At 42.8% G+C, this 21,629-nt stretch overlaps 1 protein-coding gene across 1 annotated transcript in view; it reads right to left on the reverse strand.

Annotated features, from left to right (window-relative positions):
* Positions 1-21,629, reverse strand: part of GRHL2 (grainyhead like transcription factor 2) — a 60,143-nt gene that overhangs the window by 29,492 nt on the left and 9,022 nt on the right. Inside the window, exons 2-8 of the mRNA XM_027452539.3 lie at positions 18,816-19,005; positions 15,790-15,857; positions 13,895-14,279; positions 10,624-10,676; positions 7,642-7,795; positions 5,135-5,246; positions 1,199-1,293 (exon numbers count right to left, since the gene is read on the reverse strand). Of these exons, the coding sequence (XP_027308340.1) occupies positions 1,199-1,293; positions 5,135-5,246; positions 7,642-7,795; positions 10,624-10,676; positions 13,895-14,279; positions 15,790-15,857; positions 18,816-19,005 (1,057 nt within the window). The remainder of the gene's footprint in view (positions 1-1,198; positions 1,294-5,134; positions 5,247-7,641; positions 7,796-10,623; positions 10,677-13,894; positions 14,280-15,789; positions 15,858-18,815; positions 19,006-21,629) is intronic.

The raw sequence follows: 21,629 nt of genomic DNA on the forward strand, positions 1-21,629 counted from the left end.
ACTGCTTCCCACAGAAATACAAGTGACTCTCTTAAATTTCACCCCTGACTTTTTTTTTTTAACTCCAGCAACAATAAGTCATTGTTTTAAAATCTTCCTGTGCTGCATTTCTGGTGGTCATAGTGCAAACTGTTTCCTTAGTGCTTCTGTGAAGGCCCTCGTGAAAGTCCATCATGCTGGAGATGCCAAATGAGCTGCCACATCTGCTTAATGTGCATAATGACCACGTGCACACAGCAGTCATCTGTTGTGACTGCAGGGGACAACTTACTGCTGTATTTTGAAAAGGAATCACAGAGTAGGGGATATCCGTATTTGAGATATCCTTGAATGTTGGGCATTTTGTATTCAACGTGACAACAGTACGAGGAGTTTGTTCTGCTGGACAGTGTTGGCTGTTTGTTATTTTTAAGCCCGACAGTCCCTCATTACCCCTACTCATTTTACACCGACTAATTTCTGTTTGCTTTCTGGAGGCAAACTTCTTCTCATAATTACCTGCAGCTTTTCATTTCTCCTGCGCTGGGTCCATGCAGCTAAAACACTGCTACTCTTTTGATGCCTTTATCTATAAGGCACTTCTTAAGGTGCTCTGATGTCCTGGTTTATAACTTCACTACTGCAGTCACAGCCCTGAATGTAAAACCCCACGTATGAGGGTATCTGACCATTTAAAGCCAGTTCTCAAAAACAGGCTCATTTCCCCTTGCAAGGACAGTCTGCGTAACACTATAGAAAAAAATGGCACAAACACAAGGAAAAACAGTCTAGCTTACACAATATTGAGATGAGTATTACAGAATATGGAGATGTTAAAAGTATAGAAAGGAAGATGCTAATTTAAAGAATGGGAAAATGTGCCTTATGGTTGACACTGAGTTAACAAGTAAGAAAAATAACTTTTAATTTTTCTCACTAGTAAGAAACTCTGTTCTGACAGCTCCACAGGTTCTCCTCAGAACCACATCTACCTTTATTTGACAGTGACACGGACATGGCCACGACATCATCCTGACAGCTCTGACATACCAGAGCTTTTCTGGATGGCCAGAATCCCTGGTGTCAGAGAAGCACCACGGATTTGAGGAGACAGAGCTCCCTCACCTCCATCTACCCTTCTTATTAAACAGGAGAGAAGTGGAACAGTGGCTGAGGATGGTACTTATAAAGTGATACCATCTGCATGGCTTTTCCTCACCTTCGCCTCCTCATTGACATCCCAAGTAAAGGACACAGCATTGAACGCGATTTCTTCGATGTTCCCAATGGTGTTAAAACTCTCCTTGTAATCAGCTGTAAGAAACAACAAACAACAAATCTCATGAAGTTTTGAACTACTGAAGTTATCAGTAAGCTTAACTGCAAAGAGGTACTATACTGCAACTTGAGTTCATGTCTAATACATTCCTAGCTGATGTTCTTGCAAAATACTGCTTGCTTTCAAAAAAGAAATCACTGTGACTGCACTGGAAAAGAGTGGGTTCATTAGCTTGGCCAAGGAATGGCCAAAATTGGAAAATTAACTAAAAGCCTTTTAAAAATTTAAAAAAAAATCTTGAAAGCTTGACATAAATAAATGACATTTTGGTAAAGCTAAAGAAGCTTTCTAACAGGCTAACAGTTATCAGTGGAGGAAATAATCAGTAGGCTACATTTCTTGCCCAATAGTTTCAAACTTTCTTCAGAATTACTGCACTGGGGGCTGGATCTCTATTTAATAAAATAATTAAAACACAGAGATCTTTTCTCCAAAGTGTATCCAAGAGTAAAATAGATAATAAAAATGTAAACAATTGTTAAATTGAATACAAAATCAGCACCCTCTTCTCACGTAATTCTCACGTACAGTTGATGTGGTATTACCAAATAATTAAAATTACAGAAGGAATCAAAAGCAAGAGGGTGGAAGTCTGAATTTCAAAGACAATGAAAGCATGAAAAACAACAACAACAAACATTAAGAGGAGAAAAAGGGGAGAAAAACATGTAAGGAAGATGATTTGTGGCTCTTTCTAATCGAAAAGCAAGGCAGGCCCACTTTTGCACTCCCTTTACCAGCCAGTTTAACACACTTTGTTCTCTTTGATGGCAGATTAAGAGAAACACCCTGTTTATAAGGAAGTAATAGCTGCTTGATTAAAGGAACTTCCAGATTCTTCAAGAAAATGCAGCAGCTTTCTCTAGGCCCTATGTATCTCCTTAGCATCCCTTGAGGGCTGCAACTGGACTCGGTGCCAAAGGACTGAGGTTAGATGATGCAGCAATCTCTGTCATTTCAACTTTTGCCCAAATCTGCACTTCAGAAACATGCTGATTCTTAGTGTTGTATTCAGCTATAGAAAGAGGATGTTTCTGTATTCTACAAATGAGAGAACTGAATGGTTTTGATATGCATTTCCTTTGCCTTCCTGAAAATACCCTCTTGGTCTCTAAAAGTAATTTATTGGCAATAAGAGCATTAAAAGCACTTTCAACAAAAACACTCCTGCAAGAAGAATGCTTTAGCACGAGAGATGTGCAGCTAGTACATTTTCTCTCATCTGAAGCACAGGGATGCTGGCATTTCACTGAGCAAGTGAAGCTGTGTTCCTGGGACACCTGAGTGATTTGGGCTATGGTAGGAATCCAGAGGCACTTTAAGGTGATGCAGCAGCTGACCATGGTGTTTGCTGGCGGGCTTTCCATTCCCACCATGAACTCAGATCCCCTCTCTAACTGAAGTCATTGGCTTCACTCTCTAAATTCAGTGTGGGAATGCAAATGAGAGGAATTAGAAGACACAGAAGTGGTTTAATATGCATGTGCACACATCCACCCACCCCTTAAATTTATGATTCACCAGAAAGTGCCTCGTGTAACTGACTGCTGCATATGGGCGTGCTGTGTAGGTGCTCTTTGGAAAGACATGAACAAGATGTCTTGTAAAGACACGTGTTTTCTTCTCATAAAAGGCTGTCAGATCCCAGCATCCCACCAACCTTCCCATTCCCTTCCCCCAAGACATGCCCCCACTTCCTTAATTGCCATACACAAATCTCCTGGACTGTGTGTGTGAGACGCGCTGCTGGAAAGCAGAATTCCTTTCCATTCCCCTCGATTTACACATAATTAAAGAGAGATCCTTTGTAGATTAAACAGGCATTTACATCCAAGGATATTTGGAAGTTGTTAGCAGGACTGTTATTGTTCCTCTTCTGCTGCTGTGAGTTACCAGAAATAGAAACTTGGGGTTCTTTGGTATGCAAGAAAACAGCTCTACGGGAAATATTTCCTAGTTTGTTGGGTAAGCTCCATATTAAACGATGGCAAATTTCAACATTAGGTGCTAATCACTTTCTTGCATTACATACCATTGTAGTAGGATTTGTATTGAGCACATAAATAATACAAACTTTCCTAGAAAATGCAGGGGTAAAACTCTGGAGCACAGTTAACCAATCTAAAGCACACACTCTCTATGTTCACGTTTGAAGCTGCTCCAGTAGTTGTCAGTTTATGGTACTGATTCCGAAAAATCAATATTTGACGTAATCCAATATTGTATTCTTCATTCGATTTTATTAAAATAAAAAGCTAGTGGCCCAGTATCACAACACAGCAGGGTGTCAGCAATATTTCTCATTTCTGCTGGTAAAAACAATCAAAGTGCCTCCTTCTTCACAAAAATCTATAGCAGCAAAAAGCCAAAAAGGCTATTCACAGATAGTTTTAAAGGAGCCTAATACATACTTAACCCTCTATATGTTGATAGTGGGGGTGAGATCCCAAAGAACTACCAGCAGATATTGCCAGACCGCCCCCTGAAGATGGGACAGGTCTGATACACACCCCCACACTTAGCAAGCCTCTCCCACTGCCTGCTTAAACACTCCCCAGGGAGCATCCTGGCATTTGCTGTCTCACTCATGGACACCCAATTCTCCCTGCTAACTACAGGGGGTGTGGACATCCAGTCCTTCACAGGAGCTCTTCAAGCATCTTGGGCTGAATTCTTAACCTAAAGGGAAATCTTCATCGAATCACACGGTGAGGGTGTTGGCACTGCCATGCAAGGAGCTCCCCAGCACATACCTTCGGAGGCATGAGTACTGCAAGCTTTCAGGGACTAGAAACCCTTCAAAACAGCCTTCAAAAACAGCCCTGACATGACACATTCACTCTTTCAATGTGTCATGAGAGGAGTCATTTGGGCTGGGGCCACTTTGGGACTGCTTCCCAGTGCTGGTGTTGTCACCCCTAAATTCCTGCAGTGCTCTCCTGGGTGCTATCAGCAGTCAGCCTGATCCCACCACCGCCACCACCCCCTCTCATTCCTACCATTCAATGGTTTGGTTCCCTCAGGCGGTGAAAACAAGATAGACTTTGTCTGCTTTGGTCTGACTGGGATCGGCTGCAGATGGCTGCTGTGTAAACTGCCCGTGGGAGGGGAGAAGTGCTTGATGTCTAGACACTCCCACAGGCTTCGACTGCAGGCTCCTTGGCAGCAGGGACGTGTTCTCCCTCTGCTCCAATCTCCCAAGCATGCAGATAGGGCAGTTGGGACTGAAATGGGCTTGTAAATACCTCAGGTGGGATGGCAGTGAGCAGGTCCCTCAGGATAGCACACCAGGGCTCGGGGTTTCTCCCTTGTTTCTCTCCGAAACCCGACAAGACTCAAAAAATGGGAGGTGTGGGAGTCCTGGGAGCTCATTTGCTGTCACCATCGTGATGGCATCTCAGCTCTCAGGATGGGCTTACACAACACTGGGGCTCGTGCAGCGACACAGCCCCAAAACACTCACATCTTCCTGGGCTGGAAAGCCTCCTGACTAGCTAACAGAACTGATACGTGGTCAAAGAATGGATCAACCTTTGAGAAACAAAAAGAAACAGACACTGCTGAGGAGGCAAAGACATTGATTTCCCAGCAGCAGAAGAGGGAACAATAACAAATACATGTGCAAGTAGATTTTCTTTGCAATTACTTTGGACCATTCCTTCTGCATGGTCTCCTCCCTGCTTCCTAGACCATATATACAATGCACACATGCAAGCCATGCACACATTGCCAATGCATCCCACTGCATCCTTCTGCAAGGTACCAGGACTTTCCACACACTCTGCCATCTTCTCCAAAACGTCTTCTCATACGTACCAATGTCAAGGACCCTCTGCTTTGCCGTGTGTTGCCGGGAGTGCCAGTATTTCCAGTATTTCAGCTGCTCGTCTCTGTTTTTATCCTCACTAAAAACAACCATGACCACGCTCTAAGAAAATCAACAGCAGAAGGTGCATTAGTTAGTAGGTAATTAATAGGCAAAACCCACAAAAGTTAAACTCTCCCATACGCTTCTAATGCTGATCCACTCACTGCCCTCCCACAGCACTTGGATTGTAAAAGATGGTTGTTTTTTATTCCAGCCCAAGAATGGAATATTTCCTAGGAGAAATGCAGTTTTAGAGCAATGGTGGTGTCGTTATGAAGCTCCGGCTTCCTGGGTAAAGGCAGGACATTTTCAAAGAGCAGTTCAGCCGTGCATGGGTTACTGGTGACAATGCCAGGGAGGAACAAGAACTTCAGAGGGAAGTCTCATGGGGTATCTTCGTGCTTTGGGGAGTTAAGAGGAGAACCCAATTTGTGTGGGTTACATGAATAATAATAGGTCCTGACAAAAAATGTAACAGGTAACTTGCTGCAAAAGCCAAAAACTCACACAATTTTTATTCCGTAAAATAGAAGTATTAGAGCATAATTAATGAGTGGTGGCAATGTTGATGCTTTTCTTTATCTTCTTCCATGAATATACAGCTTTAGCGTGTAGTCCAAATACCCTTCTTAGGAACAGGGCTCTTGCATGCATGCATTCAATGATAAATTCAGTGTGAACATTTACTGAGCTTTTCAGTTTAAGTTCTGGATTCCCCTCATTTAAACCGCGTGTTTCAAAGGAAACAGATTGAAATTTTATGCAAAACTTCACATGAGTAATGGAGGCTTTTTCACAGGAGCCCCCTTCTGTAGTCAAACAAAATTAAAAACAAAATACAAAACGATAAAAAATTCTTGTGCTAGGTAACCTGCAAAGAAAAGAAATCATGGAGGACAAAAAAATTAACTTGTGAACATCTTTTGCTTCCATTCTTCCTTTAGCCCTGAGTCACCAGGTTCTTAAAAAATACAAACAAATTATTTCATAAGCAAGGAACTAGATCAGAATTGACATGCACGCTGGCTGGCCAGCAGGTGTGTGCTAGCTGCTCAGCTCATACACTCAGCAGAACCAGCAGCTCAGACTGTAGCTTTTCCATCAAGGGCAGCATTCATTTGAGTCTTTTTCCTCTAGGAACCACTAACGTGGAACTTGTAGAGGGTTAATACCTTCAAAACCTCTTGCCCCTCTGTCAGGTCTGAATGGAATTGGCAGTAAATTCATCGCTTGCTTGGGTGGGCACCTGGCAAACACAACACTATCGTGAAAGTTGTGTGGGATTTCATGATCTTCTTTAAACCATCCATCCACTAGAAGAAACGGTCTCATCTCTGCTTTACAGTTTCCATCTCTTCAGCTGCCACGGCTTCAAAACTCATGTGGCTATGCAGTGAATCACTTGTGAGGATTGGTTTTCATCCAGATCAGTGAGCTCCCAATTCCTTTTCAGCTGTACTAGACCTGGCACTACAAAGGGTGGTTGTCAGGTGCAGAGATTTTTCACCAGTAGGGAGGTCTTACATCACCTTCAGCCAAAATGAAACTCTGTCATCAACCTCGTGTTCTTCAGAAACCAGGGCAAAAATTAACCCCTGTTCAGGTTTACAAATCATTGCTTCTCTTTAAGAAGAGCATCTCCAAACTTATGACAGAAGCACATAGGTTGTCATCTGCTTCACTGACATTGCTTTTCGTTGGGTTGTGTGACTAGAGTCACAACATTTTGAAGGTACTTCATTTCTTTGGATGGAAACACTTTTGCAACCTCATACATATGCAGCCCTTTCAGCTTCAGGGTGAACTTGGCAGGGCAGCGACTCTGAGGCTCATTGTTCATTCCAAGGTTACAGGGATTAGGATTTGCTTACTCCAAAACATTGCCAGGGAAATCAGGAGGCCTGCTCGCCAGGCAGATGTTGTTGAGCACCCAGCTCCAGCTCTGCTTTCAGAATCCAAGATGCAAATCATCCATTTTGGTATACCAGGTGAATATCGAGTGAAATCTCACACTTACAGAGTTTTAAAATTGGTGTCACAAAGGATGGTGTGCAGTTCTTCACATTTTATCTGAAATGCTCCGGAGAGCACCTGCTGAAGTGCACAAGATGGACTTGCAGAGCAGATGTAGCAGTTTTCCTATTTTATTTTATTTTTATCAGGGCAATGATAAGTTCATCGATGTTGAGAGCGATATCTGTGCGATCATTATTCTGTTAAACCATAAACTAAGGCAGATACATATGTAATCAATTAACTTATAACTCATTGATTAACCCCAACATACTCGAGGCCACCAGCAACATCACTCTCCCACCTTTACACCAGGCATAAGCATAACCTTTTTCCGTCCTCTCCCACAAGAAAATAAAAAAAGAAAATAAAAAACCAACCAACCACAACTACACTTATCTGAAGAGCTCCGTTCCCATCTAGGAAAGAAGTTGGACTATACCCTGACTTTGCTGATGGGATGCCGGAAGCATTTGTTGTCACCCGTCTCGCTCAGGGTAATGGCGTAGAACTGTCCTTTGTTTAAATAGGTCATGGGCCCCTCCCCTTGCTTTTGGCGCAGGGATTTGGTAGCTTCTAGCGTGTACTGAAAAGTGCTGTTGAAAAGACAGGGAAAGAAACGGCAGGAAAATCGACATCACTTTCTCTTTCTCTTTGTTTCCATGCATTGCATGTCGCATACGGTACGTACACATGGCGTTAAGGCATAGGAAGCAAATAATAAAATAAATAAATTTCCAGGAAAAGGACACGCAAGCACAGAAAAATACAATTTTCCTTTTTTCAAGTTCATTAGATCTGGAGATTGAGCACAAAACTATCTGGACTGTGAGTCTCTTGGATCATAGGCCACAGCTTTACTTACTTTGGAAAGAAGCATCACAAAGAACAAGGCTGTGCACCCCACAGCGAGCACCACGTGCTAGGAAGGAACACGGCATAATTTACAGTATTACAGGGAAATCATCTGCCTCCACAGACATTTAAACTTAGTAGTGCCACAGAAAAAAAAAAACAAGTCAGGAAGAACAGGACAAAACTTGCTGCAAAAGATGCACATGGAGAACAGAAAGTGCAGCTGCTGCTCTCAGCACAGGGCAGAGAAGCAACACGAACAGGAGGGACAGAAAGTTAATTTCCTTGCAGACAACATGCTATCAAGGTTTTTACAAGTCTCCAAATTAACCAGAAGAAAACAGTTAGATTTAGTTGGGTTCTGCAATTAAGCAACCTCCGCTGGAAAAAATATAAGAATTAGAGAAAAGGGAGGGCTTGCCCTTGTGCCTGAAGTGAGATTGTAGAGAAAACCCTCCCTCACAGGAGATCTTTTTATCTTTAGGAGCAGGACACGAGCTATGAAAAGTTTAAAGCCCGATTAACAAGTGAACTGCTAGCTGAACACAGTTCCCACAGAGCCTCTTCCAGCCGCCTCCTCCAGTGATGGGCTTGAATAATAATCCAATAAAAACCGTGCCCGCAGCTCCTCACATTCTCTTAAATGGAAAATAATGTTAGCCCTGCAGAATAAATCTTGTCTTCAAACTGCATTTGGCCACATCAGGAACGTGGCCAATTCTTTTTTAACGCAACAAGGCACTTGCAGGATGTCCCCACAAACTAAGGACACGGGGGAAGCATTTTCACACAGGTCCCAATTCAGCACAGTATTTAAATTGTGCTGGAGAAGAACCAAAAAAATGAATACGTTGCTCTAAAATAAGTGCAACCTTAACTTTCCAGTTCAAACAAATACTTTGGATCATCATAACACTGCCATAGCAATATGGAAAAAAGGGAAAGAGAAAACTTTTTTAACTATCCAGTGGAGGGGAAGCACTAAAATGCATGAATAATAATAATATTTTTTAAATATCCATGAAGAGAGGGTGGAAGTAAAAATGCTCTGGTCCACTCTTTCTGTCCAAAGGAAGAAGTTTCAGTTTATCATTAACCAAAAATGAAGGCAATTTCTACGAGCTTCTAAAAGCTTAATCTAGCTTATAAATGGAAATGTGTGCGTTTCAGAAAGACTTCACAGAACGTAAAGCCCAGACATGCTGCACCTGGCCAGTTTTGCTGTCTCCGTGTGGTACCACTTGGGAAGTTTCGTCTTGTTCCCAGCTGGCAATCGGAGTACACAGGAGGACTGCTATTACCCTTAACACTTAGTTCAGTCACTCAGATGATTATAATGCTATTCTGAATCTCACCATGGGTACTAAAGCCCCATGTAGTTAAGGAATCTTGTATCAGGTCTTCAATTGCTTTCACATTCACCACTTGCTCTTTTTCAATCCAAACCTTTCATTTCCGAGCACTTACCACTTCCACACAATTCCCAGGAAAGACATATTTTGCTTTTCTTAGTGTAGATTTGGAGGTTAACTTCTAAAGCAGACCTGGGTCACAGCACAAAAGACTTAATGCCTGATAACCATTGCTTCAAAATCCAATTTTTTAAATATCCGGTGTAAGTGAGCACTTTTTATTAAAGACCTTAATGACTCTTTTAATATTGCTCAGAAAAAAAAGACCAGGCTGTAAGAAACCTCCACTCCAGAAGCAATCATATGCCTACTCCAGGAAAAAAAAATGCAGGCATGTTCGTGTTTCTAAAATGAGAGTCATCTCTCAGATATAAACAGAACTATTCACAAGATTAAAACTAAGCATTAGCTTACAAATTTTACTGATAGCAATCTTCAGCAGTTAAGCGACTATGCTTTCTTTGCCCATTCTGTGCATTCATTTTTCTGTGCTTAGCAGAGAGGATAATAATCCTTTCGAATTTCAGTTTCTAAAGTTTTTTCAAAAATCCTTGAAATCTTTTTTTTTTTTTGCATGATTTTTAAGAAATGTTTTACTTGTATAATTTTGTAGGTAAACATGAAGAATGACAAAAAGCGGTATAAAAAGACAGAGGGTTTCCCGGAAAGCCGACAAGGAGTATGTAGGAAAACTGGAAGGAAAAACATAAAGCCATATTTCATAAAGCCAAATTTGATAAAGCCAAATTTGATAAAGCCAAATTTCATAAGGTGAGTGGAGCCAGTTCAGCCATCCTGAACGTTTGGGCTGTGCATCCTGCTGTCCTGAGAGATGGGAAAGATCTTCCCTGACCCAGCTGTCAAAGCTCTGCCCTGTTACCTGGGGGGGCTTCGCTTAACAGCTTTAATCTCACATAACTCCAGGGGGGTCAAGAGGAGTTACAAGCCAAAACAGTGCTGGGGAAACATAATAGATGAAGATACAAACCCATCAGATTTGAAAGCTACCACACAGAGGAGGAGAAGGGGAGAGCCATGCTGGTCAGTGTCAAGTGAGGCCTGCAGGTGCCTCAGGGTGACAAGAGGGAGGGTGGGAGCCCCTCCTAGATACATTCTTTTGTGATGCCAGCCAAAACATTTCAAAGTTTATGCCATACCTTGTTTGTTCGTAAATATATTCCTCAGCCCCCACTGACACACTGCGATACTTCTGAAAAATGAAAACAGCAATTATGCATAGTTTGATACAAACAGAATTAAAAGACCAATAAGAGCAAAATTGTGTTTGTTTAAGGATGCTTCAGAAGAAACCATCAGCCATTTAAAACTAAAAGCCCTAAAAATTGAGGTGGAGTGTCCATGGTCTTTATGCTGGAATTGATAGAGATTGATGTAGGTTAAGGCTTTGATCAAGGGTCTGAAGCACCCTGAGGAGAGCTGGGACTGCTCAGCCTGGAGAAGAGGAGGCCCAGGGGATCCCATCACTGTCTGTACATCCCTGAGGGGAGGGAGCAGGGAGGACAGAGCCAGGCTGTGTGCAGTGGTGCCCAGTGCCAGGACGGGAGGCCCTGGGCACAAGCTGGCCCCCAGGAGGCTCCCCCTGAGCACCAGGAGCCCTTCTGTGCTGTGCGGGTGACGGAGCCCTGGCACAGGCTGCCCAGAGGCTGTGGGGTCTCCTCCTTGGAGCCCTTCAGCAGCCGCCTGGACGTGGTGCTGGGCACCCTGGCTCTGGGTGTCCCTGCTTGGCCACGGGTGGCACCAGCTGGCTCCAGAGGGCCCTGCCAGCCTCAGCCAGCCTGGGAGTCTGTGAAAGTATTTCACCTCCAATATACCATTCTGTTGGAGTGAAATGCACACTTTACTAGATGAATGAGACCAACAGTCGCTCTTCACAAGATGAAAACACACCTATCAAAGCTATCAAAATGAGGTGAATTTCTCAAAAATGAAGTCTTATTGCAAGGATTTTTACCCTGCCTGCCTCTGCATACAAGCCCATTTGTACTCTATTACACAAGCCTTGCATTTTCTTCTTCGCTTGCCTTTTGCCTGAAACACATTTTTAGCGATTCTCATTCCCTGATGGATCATTACATTTAATCTCCAGGATTTATTTTGTGATCACCACTCATCAATAAAAAGCTGTTTCATTTCCAGAAGCCTCAAGTCAGGTCATCTTTAACCAATTTTTAATTCTACCTGATGTGCAACTGTGCCACAATAAATACCCAGTAAGATACTAGTGAAGTGCAAATGCAATGTGTACCAGGTAGGAGGATTTCCTGAAGATCAAAAGTCAAGGATTAATGCACATCAGAATATATAAGCTAAATACTGTAAGAAATCTAACCTCTGATGGGGTCTCATGGGAGGTGTTCCTGCCCATGGCAGGGGGGTTGGAATTAGATGATCATTAAGGTCCCTTCCAACATTCAATTTACTTACCTATCCTTGAAAATTTTGTCCTACATTATAAAGGACTCATAAATTAATCACAGCTAAGTAAGAAAACAAAAGAGATGAGAAAGGTATGTTTACATTCCTAAAACTGTACCAAAAGCACACAACACACATCAACCGAGGCATCCACTACCACAGGGATCTATAAAAACTCGGCGCTCCTTCAGTATAACAGAACTGAGTCACTCAGTAAACATCTTAAAACTATTTCAAACACTACAGTATTTAGAAATACTTTTTTTTTCTAAGTAAAAGTATTCTAAAATACTTTTTGTTTCTAAATACTACAGTATTTAGAAATGCAGTGGTTGAGAACAAATGAAGGGACAGGCGAAGTGTTTCTGCAGTGAGGTGGGAAAGCTCCTCCAGCTCCCCTGGGTCACATATACGTGAACATTTTGGGCTGGGAGGCTGCTAGCAGCAGTACTAAGCTCACCTATATTTCAAGCAGCTACAGATGGGGACCTAGTTAAAGCTCATTTGCCTGTACAGAGGTGAGGTGGAGACACAGAGGAGAGAATGCCACCTGAAAATTCATTCCCCCCACTTTTGCTCTTAGGTTTGAGCTGCCTATTTCTCCACAGGCTGCAGAGAAAGCCTAGGTGGCAAGTATCATACTCTGTTTTAAAAGATTATCAATAATTTTAAAATATTTTTTTTAAATAAATTTAAAATGACAGATACCATAACACAGAGTTTGAGATGCAAGGACAGAGAACAGATGTAAGTTCCCATTTTACCCACCAGGCTGAACAACTTTGCACTTTAGACACAGCACTCTGAGCAGCACAGACTGTCTGTGCGGGTAGCTTCCAGCAGCAGGTCCCCTCAGGAACCAGCATGGTGGTAGAACTGCTCAGCTGCAGCTCCGCAGGGAAAGCTGTGTGTACATTATCAGCAGACTTCCATAAAAAGTCGTTGACCAGTAACAAAGAAAAATAGCTGAAATACCGTGATTTGCTGATGCACAACTGTGTTTCTAATCCCAGGTTTGATTTTCCTGATTTTGCAATGGCAAGCTGGAATTCCCTCATTAATTATTAATTTAGTTGACCTAGAAACGTTTCTAGATCTTAAAATGGATTTCACTTTCAGACGGCTTGATCTACATTGCTTGTGTGGGGACAACTTACTTTTCTACCACAGGCATACAAAAACACAACAAATTTCTCCTACATTCAGTAAGAGCCACCCACCCTTAATGTGGCTTGTCTTGTGCTTTTGTTTGTTACTTGTACAATTTCACAGAGGAGGAGAAAATCCGAGGAGAGCTTTACCACCTAAGATGTCTAATTACTTGCAGAGGCACTGTCAGCCTTAAATAATTTTTACCTTTCTACAGTTCTGACTTGTATGCATTATTTTGCTGCAGGCAAAAGCAGACAGAGGTACTTCTTTCCCTGCCTGTTAACTTCTCCATTCCCCTCCAGCCAATTCATTCTACTAGTTTAGCTCACTTGCATACGTTGCAGAGCAGTGCCTGGTGCCACAGACAGCTCCTGAATAAATTAGGTTTATCCAGCAGCACAGACTGGCACTGCTCATTTGCACTTTGAGGAGAACATCAAGAATTTCCCAGTTACTGGGAAATTTTTGGCTGCTGTCTCTTACTGCTCTGAATAGGTCTGAAGGCAGATCTAGTTAATGGACAACAGATCTTTCAGAATGGCAACCATCCTCTACTTGCTTCAATATCCCTGAAGACAAAAGATCACTGTTACCATCCGAGTTTGCAATAAGCAACTTTAAAAATGTTTTCTGAAACACCTCATGGTGTCCCCCTATAACGAGAGCACAGACAGACAGGATCATGACAAGATGACTTTGTTGCAAATAGCATTACTGTTTTTCTAATGGTTCTTGTGGACAGCTCAAATCTCCTTATCTTGTTTACAAGCTCAAATCTCCTTATCTTGTTTACAGCTTTTTATTGAGTTCTGAGATGCTAATTGGAGATGAAAAACTTACTTCTGTTCCTCCGTCTTTGAAGGTGTCACTGTAGGTACTGTCAGGAGTACTGCGCTGGTCATCTTTGAGATAATTTGTGTGGGGAGCAATGTTGGACACTTCGTATGGCTCGAAGATAACCCCTCGGTGCTCCTCATTTTCTCCTCTTGCATAGTGTGCTTGTGGGGTCATAAAAACAGGGGTGAACTCCTCTGCTTTTACCACAGTCACTCCAGTCCCCGTGATTGGCGTCGAGCTGCCAGACACGTTTGTGTTGTATTCCCTTTTGGATGACTCCAGCGGATCTTGGTTCAAGGACAGGTTAACGGGCACCGTCTTCAGGACTTGCACGCGGTTCTCTCCCCCGCTCAAATTGCTCTGAGCTTCCGTGGTATTGAGACAATTTCTGGGAGACAAAACCAAAAAGCATTATGGACTGTCCCCATAAAGTAAATCTCCTCCTCAGATAGCTGAATGGTCTGAGATGGCAGGGAAGGAGATGTGTGCACTTTCAACCCCATAACAAGTAGTACATTAACAAATACTGGGCACACGACGTTGCCAGGCAAGCAGAGAGGTCCCAAGGACTTGTAGGACTTGTTACGATAAAATTCTGCACATCTGGGGTTATTTTTGTCTTGGCTTATAATTTGGATGCAAAGTCAATCCACCAGTGCAACAACCTTTGGGCACAAAGTAAGCACAGAGAGCAACACAAGGCATGAATCACTAACAGTAAATAATTTGCATGTGAAATAGGAGGAACAGCAAAATTCATGTGCTGACACATGCTCTTTCAGGCTGCTGACGGGCTGCTACTGCTGATGTGAGCCTGGTACCAATGCTCCTCTGCAAGAACAGGCTCAGGAATCCCATGGTATCAGGGTAGATCAGTAACGAGATCGTGGCTGCAAGGCAACCCCCAGCAGCATTCCCACGTCTCTACCTGCGGCTGCTGTAGAAAACAATCAGATTGCTCACAGTAGCTGCGCTGACATTAGATTGTTAACCTATAAACCTTTCAGTAGGTTTCTGCTTTGTCTTCAGCCCAGGAGATCTGTTCTGATACCAGGGTTCCTCTCGCTCGGCTCCCCACTGACAGCCGGCTTTGTTGATCACACTCGATTTTGGAATTTGTTTGGAGTTGGCAGATGTAAAGCTGTCCCTCAAAACACTCTGGTGTCCTGCTCTGAAACAGTGACTTTCTACCTACTACCTATTAAACTTTGTCACAGCACAGCCAGTAAACACCCCAGAGGGCAGTCCTGTATTAGCTACATTGAAATAAACCTCATGCAGCTCCTCTCCACTAGGATTTTTCATGGAGATAGCTCCCTAAATGCAAAAACTTTGTTCTTTCTCTGTAACTACAGGCTTTCCCTGGTGCACAAGCCTTAATGAAGGCAGGAATCTGCTTCCTCTGACTCATCGAGTAACTTTTAGACTACTGAGAGGGGCTGAAATCTGAGATCAGTAACAAAAGCTTGCCAATGGAGTAATTTTAACAGTTATTTGCATATGGGTGGACATAAAGTTATGTTAAATTAAACTATATAAATCAGGCTACTGAGTCCAAGTTACTTAGACTTTGCCCTAAAAAAAAAAAAAAAGAAAGAAAGAAAAGCTGTCAATAGCCAACTATCAATATATTCTGGTTTTACTGATCTCAGCAGCAGCAAAAGAACAAAACAAAACAGAAACCATGAAACTTTCTGCTACATTTCAAATTGCATGTTTAATAATCCCATTCTATTTTTTAATAAATGAAAAGGGAGCAAATTTTGCTTCCTCAAATGCTCTTCATTCTTTTATCTTTTGGAAGAAAACCATAAACCCTCAGGCTATCATAGCTTCTTCAGTTCCCAACCGATCACCACTGTTAGTACCTGGGTGTATGAGTTGGAGTAATACCGTACCTTTTATCTTGGTCTTCTTGATTATCATTCACTTTGTTAACAGACAACAGCCTTTTATCTCTGGGAACCTGAGAACAACATCAGGCATGGGGTCAGGTAAATGCAACTGGCAGGTATTTGCAACTTCAGACTGCTAGAAAAATGTAAATCGATCAGTTTTGTCTAATTCACAAATGCCAGGAGCTGTGTTTCTCTGGGAGACTGATTGTGAACAGGAAGAGAATTTTCAAAGGGAAAAACGCAGAGATTGTGCTTTTTCCTAGTTCTTGGGCACACAAATTTGGATCAAAGCTCTCTTTGTCGTGTCTTTATCTTTGGCATGTCAAGCTAGGTCTAGGCTTGACAAAATCCAAGCTTATATTCCCAAACGCTCAGACATGCACACCTTTCACAGGATAACAAATGGTGGGGATGAAGACATGAACCTTTGGTGAGCACTGCGTGGAGACCCTTTTAGCCCATAGGAAGCAGGGTTTTCAGTTCAACCCCAAGAGCCAGCTGCACAGCCCTCCTGTTAGAGAGCAGTCGGGAGGATGCAGAACTCCTACCAGGGGACGTTTGCAGATCCTTTTCTTCACTAGCACGGGGAGAGGTCGGGGCACCCTGGTATGTCATCAGAGGACACTGACTTCTGCTTTGCTTAGTGCACTGGCAGCCACAAGATGTAAAAATGAAGTCAAATCTGACCCCAATAGCCTCAAAATCAACACCAAAAGTGACTTACAGATTTGCCTTCCCACATACTGGATTCCTGACACCAGCATAGAAATGAAATCACCGAGGGCAAAGCTGCTGCCGTGACTGTGTTTTTCTTTTCTTGCTGAAGCAGTAAATTTGGAACTAACACTTCTACTGTTTTTGACAAGAGAAGGTATACCCACTCCATCACAGCAGCTAACTCAGGACTAAAGAGCAAGAATAGATGCAAGAACAGGCTAAAGTCTTGCTTCTTATCTCTAAATACTTTATAAAAACATCAGGAAAACATATAAATTCAGAGAGAAAAACAATACAGTGCACTACAGTAGCCAAGGTTAACATCAGCTATAGCTGCAAGATAGCAGCAGAGTCCAAGAGTGCTAGCCAGAGCCTTTCCTGCTCTTAGGACATCCTCTCTCCTTATTAAGTGTCCTGCTGGTTAACAAAGCTCTTTCATGTATTTTAGAAGTGGGATCCAAGCCACAGCTCACACACGTTGATTCCCATGTTAATATCACGTTTTTATCCCTGAAGGAAGGTCTGTGTTTAGGTAAATATCAGTACAAGAGAAAGGAGAAGGAAAAAAAGGAGTTATATTCAGCTAATTCCTATTGACTGGAAAAAGCCCTTCAAAAAACCACCATTACCAGGCACATCAGAACAAATGAGCCAGATGATAAATAAGGACAATTCAAGGGAGCCTTGTGCACTGGAAGTCCTCCTCTGCACTTCCACGGTACAGCACAGAGCTGAAATTAGGTTTTAACTTCCTCTTTGAGAGCATCAAGAATAATCCTTTTCTCCCACTTTGACAGAAGTAATTATTGAATGCTGGAAAGGGCTTTGAGATTAACACAGTTTATTCCATCTGAACCCCCGAGTCTCTTGCAACTGCCTGGAATGAGGAACAGATATGTTTATTGGAACACAGTTATGGGAAGGGAATGGGCTGTTCTCTGTTTTTATAAAAAAATCCAGCAGATTAATGAACTGCTAGATACCAGGGTATTGCTAAGACAGAAGCCAACACTCCAGATGGTCATACACATCCCGAATTTTATGAAATTAACTTCAGACTCTGGCCCTGTGGTAAGTCTGCGAAGCAGAGAATAGGATCTCTCCTCATTCTCATTGGGAAAAGTGCTTCTCTACTGACAGCAACACACAAAAGAATGGAACATCTCTTGAAATATTATCAGTAGAGAAATAAAGCATTATTTAATCCTAAGATTGGTATATGGCATCTTGCCTACAAACCCTTTTTCCTCAACACACATTTAATGATTGAAGCAGAGACTAGGAAGAGAAGCCCATTCTCTAAAAGCATTTATAATAATAAATGCCAGCAGCAGAGGTTTTTCATTTTTAACTTCCATTTCCACCTCCTTATGAATTAAGAGGGGAGCTGGCATTGTTCTACTGCCTTTCAAAGATCATCTGTCCAGTTCAAGCTGAGGTGGCTTCAGGAGCACTGAGGTAGTTTAAGAAAAATGAACAATTTCATATTTTAGTGTTTGGTAGGCAACACAGATTCTGTTTCCAGAGCACAAAGTGGTGAGCCTAGGTTTCAGAGTGAAATTTCTGCGCCCTGTAGGGCTCTCCTCCAATTTCAGCAGAAGCCCCGTTTCAGCTATGAAATATATGAGAAAGAAATGCAGTATCAAAATGGTAGGCAAAGCCCTGGGCATAAAACCAGATACAAACTGAAATTGTTTGTCAACGGCTCCCCTGTAAATTGAATTAGATCTGTGTCCAGCTCCATTTCTGTCCTCCACCTTTTGATTATACTGCAAACTTCCAGTGCAAGGGCTAGACCTCACTGTGAGTTTGTACAAAGCCTGCTGCAATCATTGGACAAATAAAAATAACATGGGAAACTGTCAGATGAGAGATACTGCAGCCAAAGAACAAACTGAAACACGTGTGGAATGAAGCAAAATGCAGACAAACCTACAGATGGACAAGGTCTCCCCTTTTCCACTTATTAAGGAATATTGGAAGTAAAGAAGCACAAATAAAAAGGGGGCTTATTCATCCATGGTTCTTCCTAGGTAAGAGGAAGAACACAATGCTGAAAAAGAAATAATGCTTGCACTGATGACAATTTTGATTTTGTTTTTGTTTTTTTTTTTTTTTTTTCCTTCCAGAACTAAATACATGAAAACAGATGCAGATAGGCTTCCTAAAACGGAAAGGATGCTTGATGCAAGTAGCAGAGAGAAAGCAAGACATAGTGACTCCTGTCTTTGAAAAATGGCTCTTTGGATGCCTGTTCAGATTGGGCCCCTGCCAGTGCAGCTGGGTGGAATAACGACGGAGTTACCTACTTTATAATAGTCATACAACAGGCCAAGAGCAGCAGCACTGTCCTCATCACCATTTATGCTCATCATAGCCTTGGTAGCTGCTGTTAGGGGGTTCTCCAAATATGACTTCCAGGCTTCATCCTCACTGGTGTACGCTCGTCTGGTGTTGAATGAAGTGTCATTTGGCACTAAGGCCACAAGTCGCTTGTTACTGCATAGACAGGAAGAATAAAATTGTGATCCAGCAGGGATTATTTTATTTGTAATTCACAAGGCATGTTAAAGAACATCACATAGCTAAACAAAAGTCATATGATTACATCAAGCATCTCTGTAATAAACTTGGTGACATATTTATCAATATTAGACATCTTCAGAACTTAACCAAAAAATTATGTGTGTAGATCTTCTTATAATTCAAATATTTTTTTACTAATAAAGTTAGATCTATTAAATATTTTTAAACTATTTATAAAAAAAAAGGAAGCAACAATACAAGAACAACTTTGCACCAATATTTTTGCCAGATGTACACTTGATTGGGGAAAAATACATTTATCTAAGATCATATACAGTAAAAAGACATGAATGGGAAAAAAAAATGAAATTTATGCAATGGTACTCTAGTGTTCACCTGAACTGAGTCCAGTTCTGTATTTAATAGCTGGGCACATCCTATAATTGAGCTATTCTCTGCTTTTGGAATGCCATTTGTCAGCAACTTCAGACAGGTTGTGAATAGCAAGGATATGAGCAATGGGTCCAGCGCATGGAGCACAAGAAGTTAACATATTTGGGCTCGGTTCCCACTTTATCACTGACCACATGTAGTTACAGAGCCATGGCAAATATACACAAGCCCATTAGGAGGTGGGATTTGCAGTGGAGCGGTTTCCTCCAGCCCAGGAGTGGTGCAAACTGCCCAGTGCCAGTGGATATCATGGGAGGTTACTTTGCCACAGATGGGGCTGAAATTTCCAGTATCATGGAAACATTGATCAAGATAGTGGCACCTGCTTTGGTAAAATGTTTAATAATCGCAGGGATAAAAGAGCTAGGGGGAAAAAAAAGAAGTAGCATTCCTATTACACAAGATAGCAGGAAAACAGAGTAGGCAGGGAAACGGAGAGAGGTGTGCTCGTTGCACGTTGCAAGAACACTGGCAAGGTTTATGGCTCAGGTTACACGGCTCCGGATGAAACTTTTAACACATTACACCACACAAATCCCAAAGCTGCAACGACTACGGAGCGACTGAACACGCTGCCTTCACTGGCGAGACTAGCCACACTATTCCCCGTGACTTTTGGAAGATATTTTGTGCTATTTTCCACATATAAATTGTCTGTTTCTCAGTCTCCTCTTTATGTTCTTCCATCCTACAGGGCCAGCACGACAAAATTGGGCTGTTGCAAGGAATTGTCATCCAAAAACCACACAGCCGAGGTGCCTGCTCGATACAGGCCCTGCTGAATCCACAGCCCGGACCAGGCACATCCTCTCGGCCACGGGATGGGAACGTCTGTACGATCCAGCCCGCAGCACACGGACTTCATGCTGAAGCCAAATGCTTTCTCTGGCCTTTGAGGAAGAGGAGGGGGTAGCTGAGATTAGCATCTCTTCAGTACAAGGGCGCTGTTTACAGGTTTCTTTATTTAATGAAAAACAAAATCATCTACGTGGAACAAGGAGTACAGTTTTGTGAACTCTGGGGGGGGAAGAGGGCATTTCGTAGCTTCACAAAATACACCCAACAATTTCAGTTCGGGTTATGTCTTCCTTTCACCTAAAACACTTGGATTTTCGGAAGTTTCCCTCCTTTCCTGAGGGCCTTCCTTTCTGCCTGGCCTTTCGCTACCTCTTCCAAAGATTTCTGCCCTCCTTGTATTCACATCTGTGTCATCGCAGGTTTGTGAGAACAAACAAAAGCTGAAGCACAAATTAGGAACCGAGGGGAAAGACAGCACTGCTAGGCCTGCTTTCCTTTTCAATACCTCATTGTTAGCGACTCCAATCAGATCTGCGGTGGCCCCATTGTTTGTGCCAGGGGTGGCTGAGGGCCTGTTCCCGTCCTGGAAGAGCCAATCCTTTCTGGCTCGGAGCTCATTTTCCATGCAGGGATTCTCCTTTCCTCAACAAAGCTCCCCTTCAGCCACACCGCCAGCGTTTCGGGGCGGGCAGCTGCCCGGTGAGGCGCACAAAACTCCTCGCCTTCCTGAAGTGATCTTAGCTCACTGTCGAGAGCCACCCTTTGTTAGGCCACACTCTCGTGTTAGTTAGAGTTAATTAGAGTTAGTTAGTTAGAGTCCTAACTGATTTATGAGGGCTACAGGCAGATTGCGAGGTGCCCTTTAAAAACACCTCAGCAGCTGTGCTGCGCTTGTCTGAAGAAATGCTGGAGGGGAGGAGCCCGTCCGGCCTGCCCTAACAGCAAAGGCAGTCCGAAAGTGATAAAAGTAGTGCTGGCCTTCAGAGGTGTCGTGTGTGATGGTGTTGGGAAGGGTTAAGGTAAAGGAGACCCGGTTCCAGCACAACCAGGCTGCGAGTGAACAGCGGGGATGGCCGGGCAGCCATAGGGGCATGGGCCCAGAGCCTCCCCAGCATCTCCTCAGAGCATGCGTGCGCTAAAACCACGGTTTTCATGCTTAAAACTTCAATAATCTCCTCTGGCCAGAGACGGTCTGCAGCATAATCAACCGCCACACTCGTTGTGTTTACTCTGCAAACAGCCCGAAACAATAGCACTAAGAAAAATAAAAAACTTCCTCTTCCCCCCCCCCTCCCCAGCCCTGTAATCAGCTCTGTGGGAGGTTAATGGTCAGGCCTAATTATCAT

Source organism: Anas platyrhynchos, chromosome 2 (genome assembly GCF_047663525.1).
Source record: "Anas platyrhynchos isolate ZD024472 breed Pekin duck chromosome 2, IASCAAS_PekinDuck_T2T, whole genome shotgun sequence".
NCBI classification, from domain to species: Eukaryota; Metazoa; Chordata; class Aves; order Anseriformes; family Anatidae; genus Anas; species Anas platyrhynchos.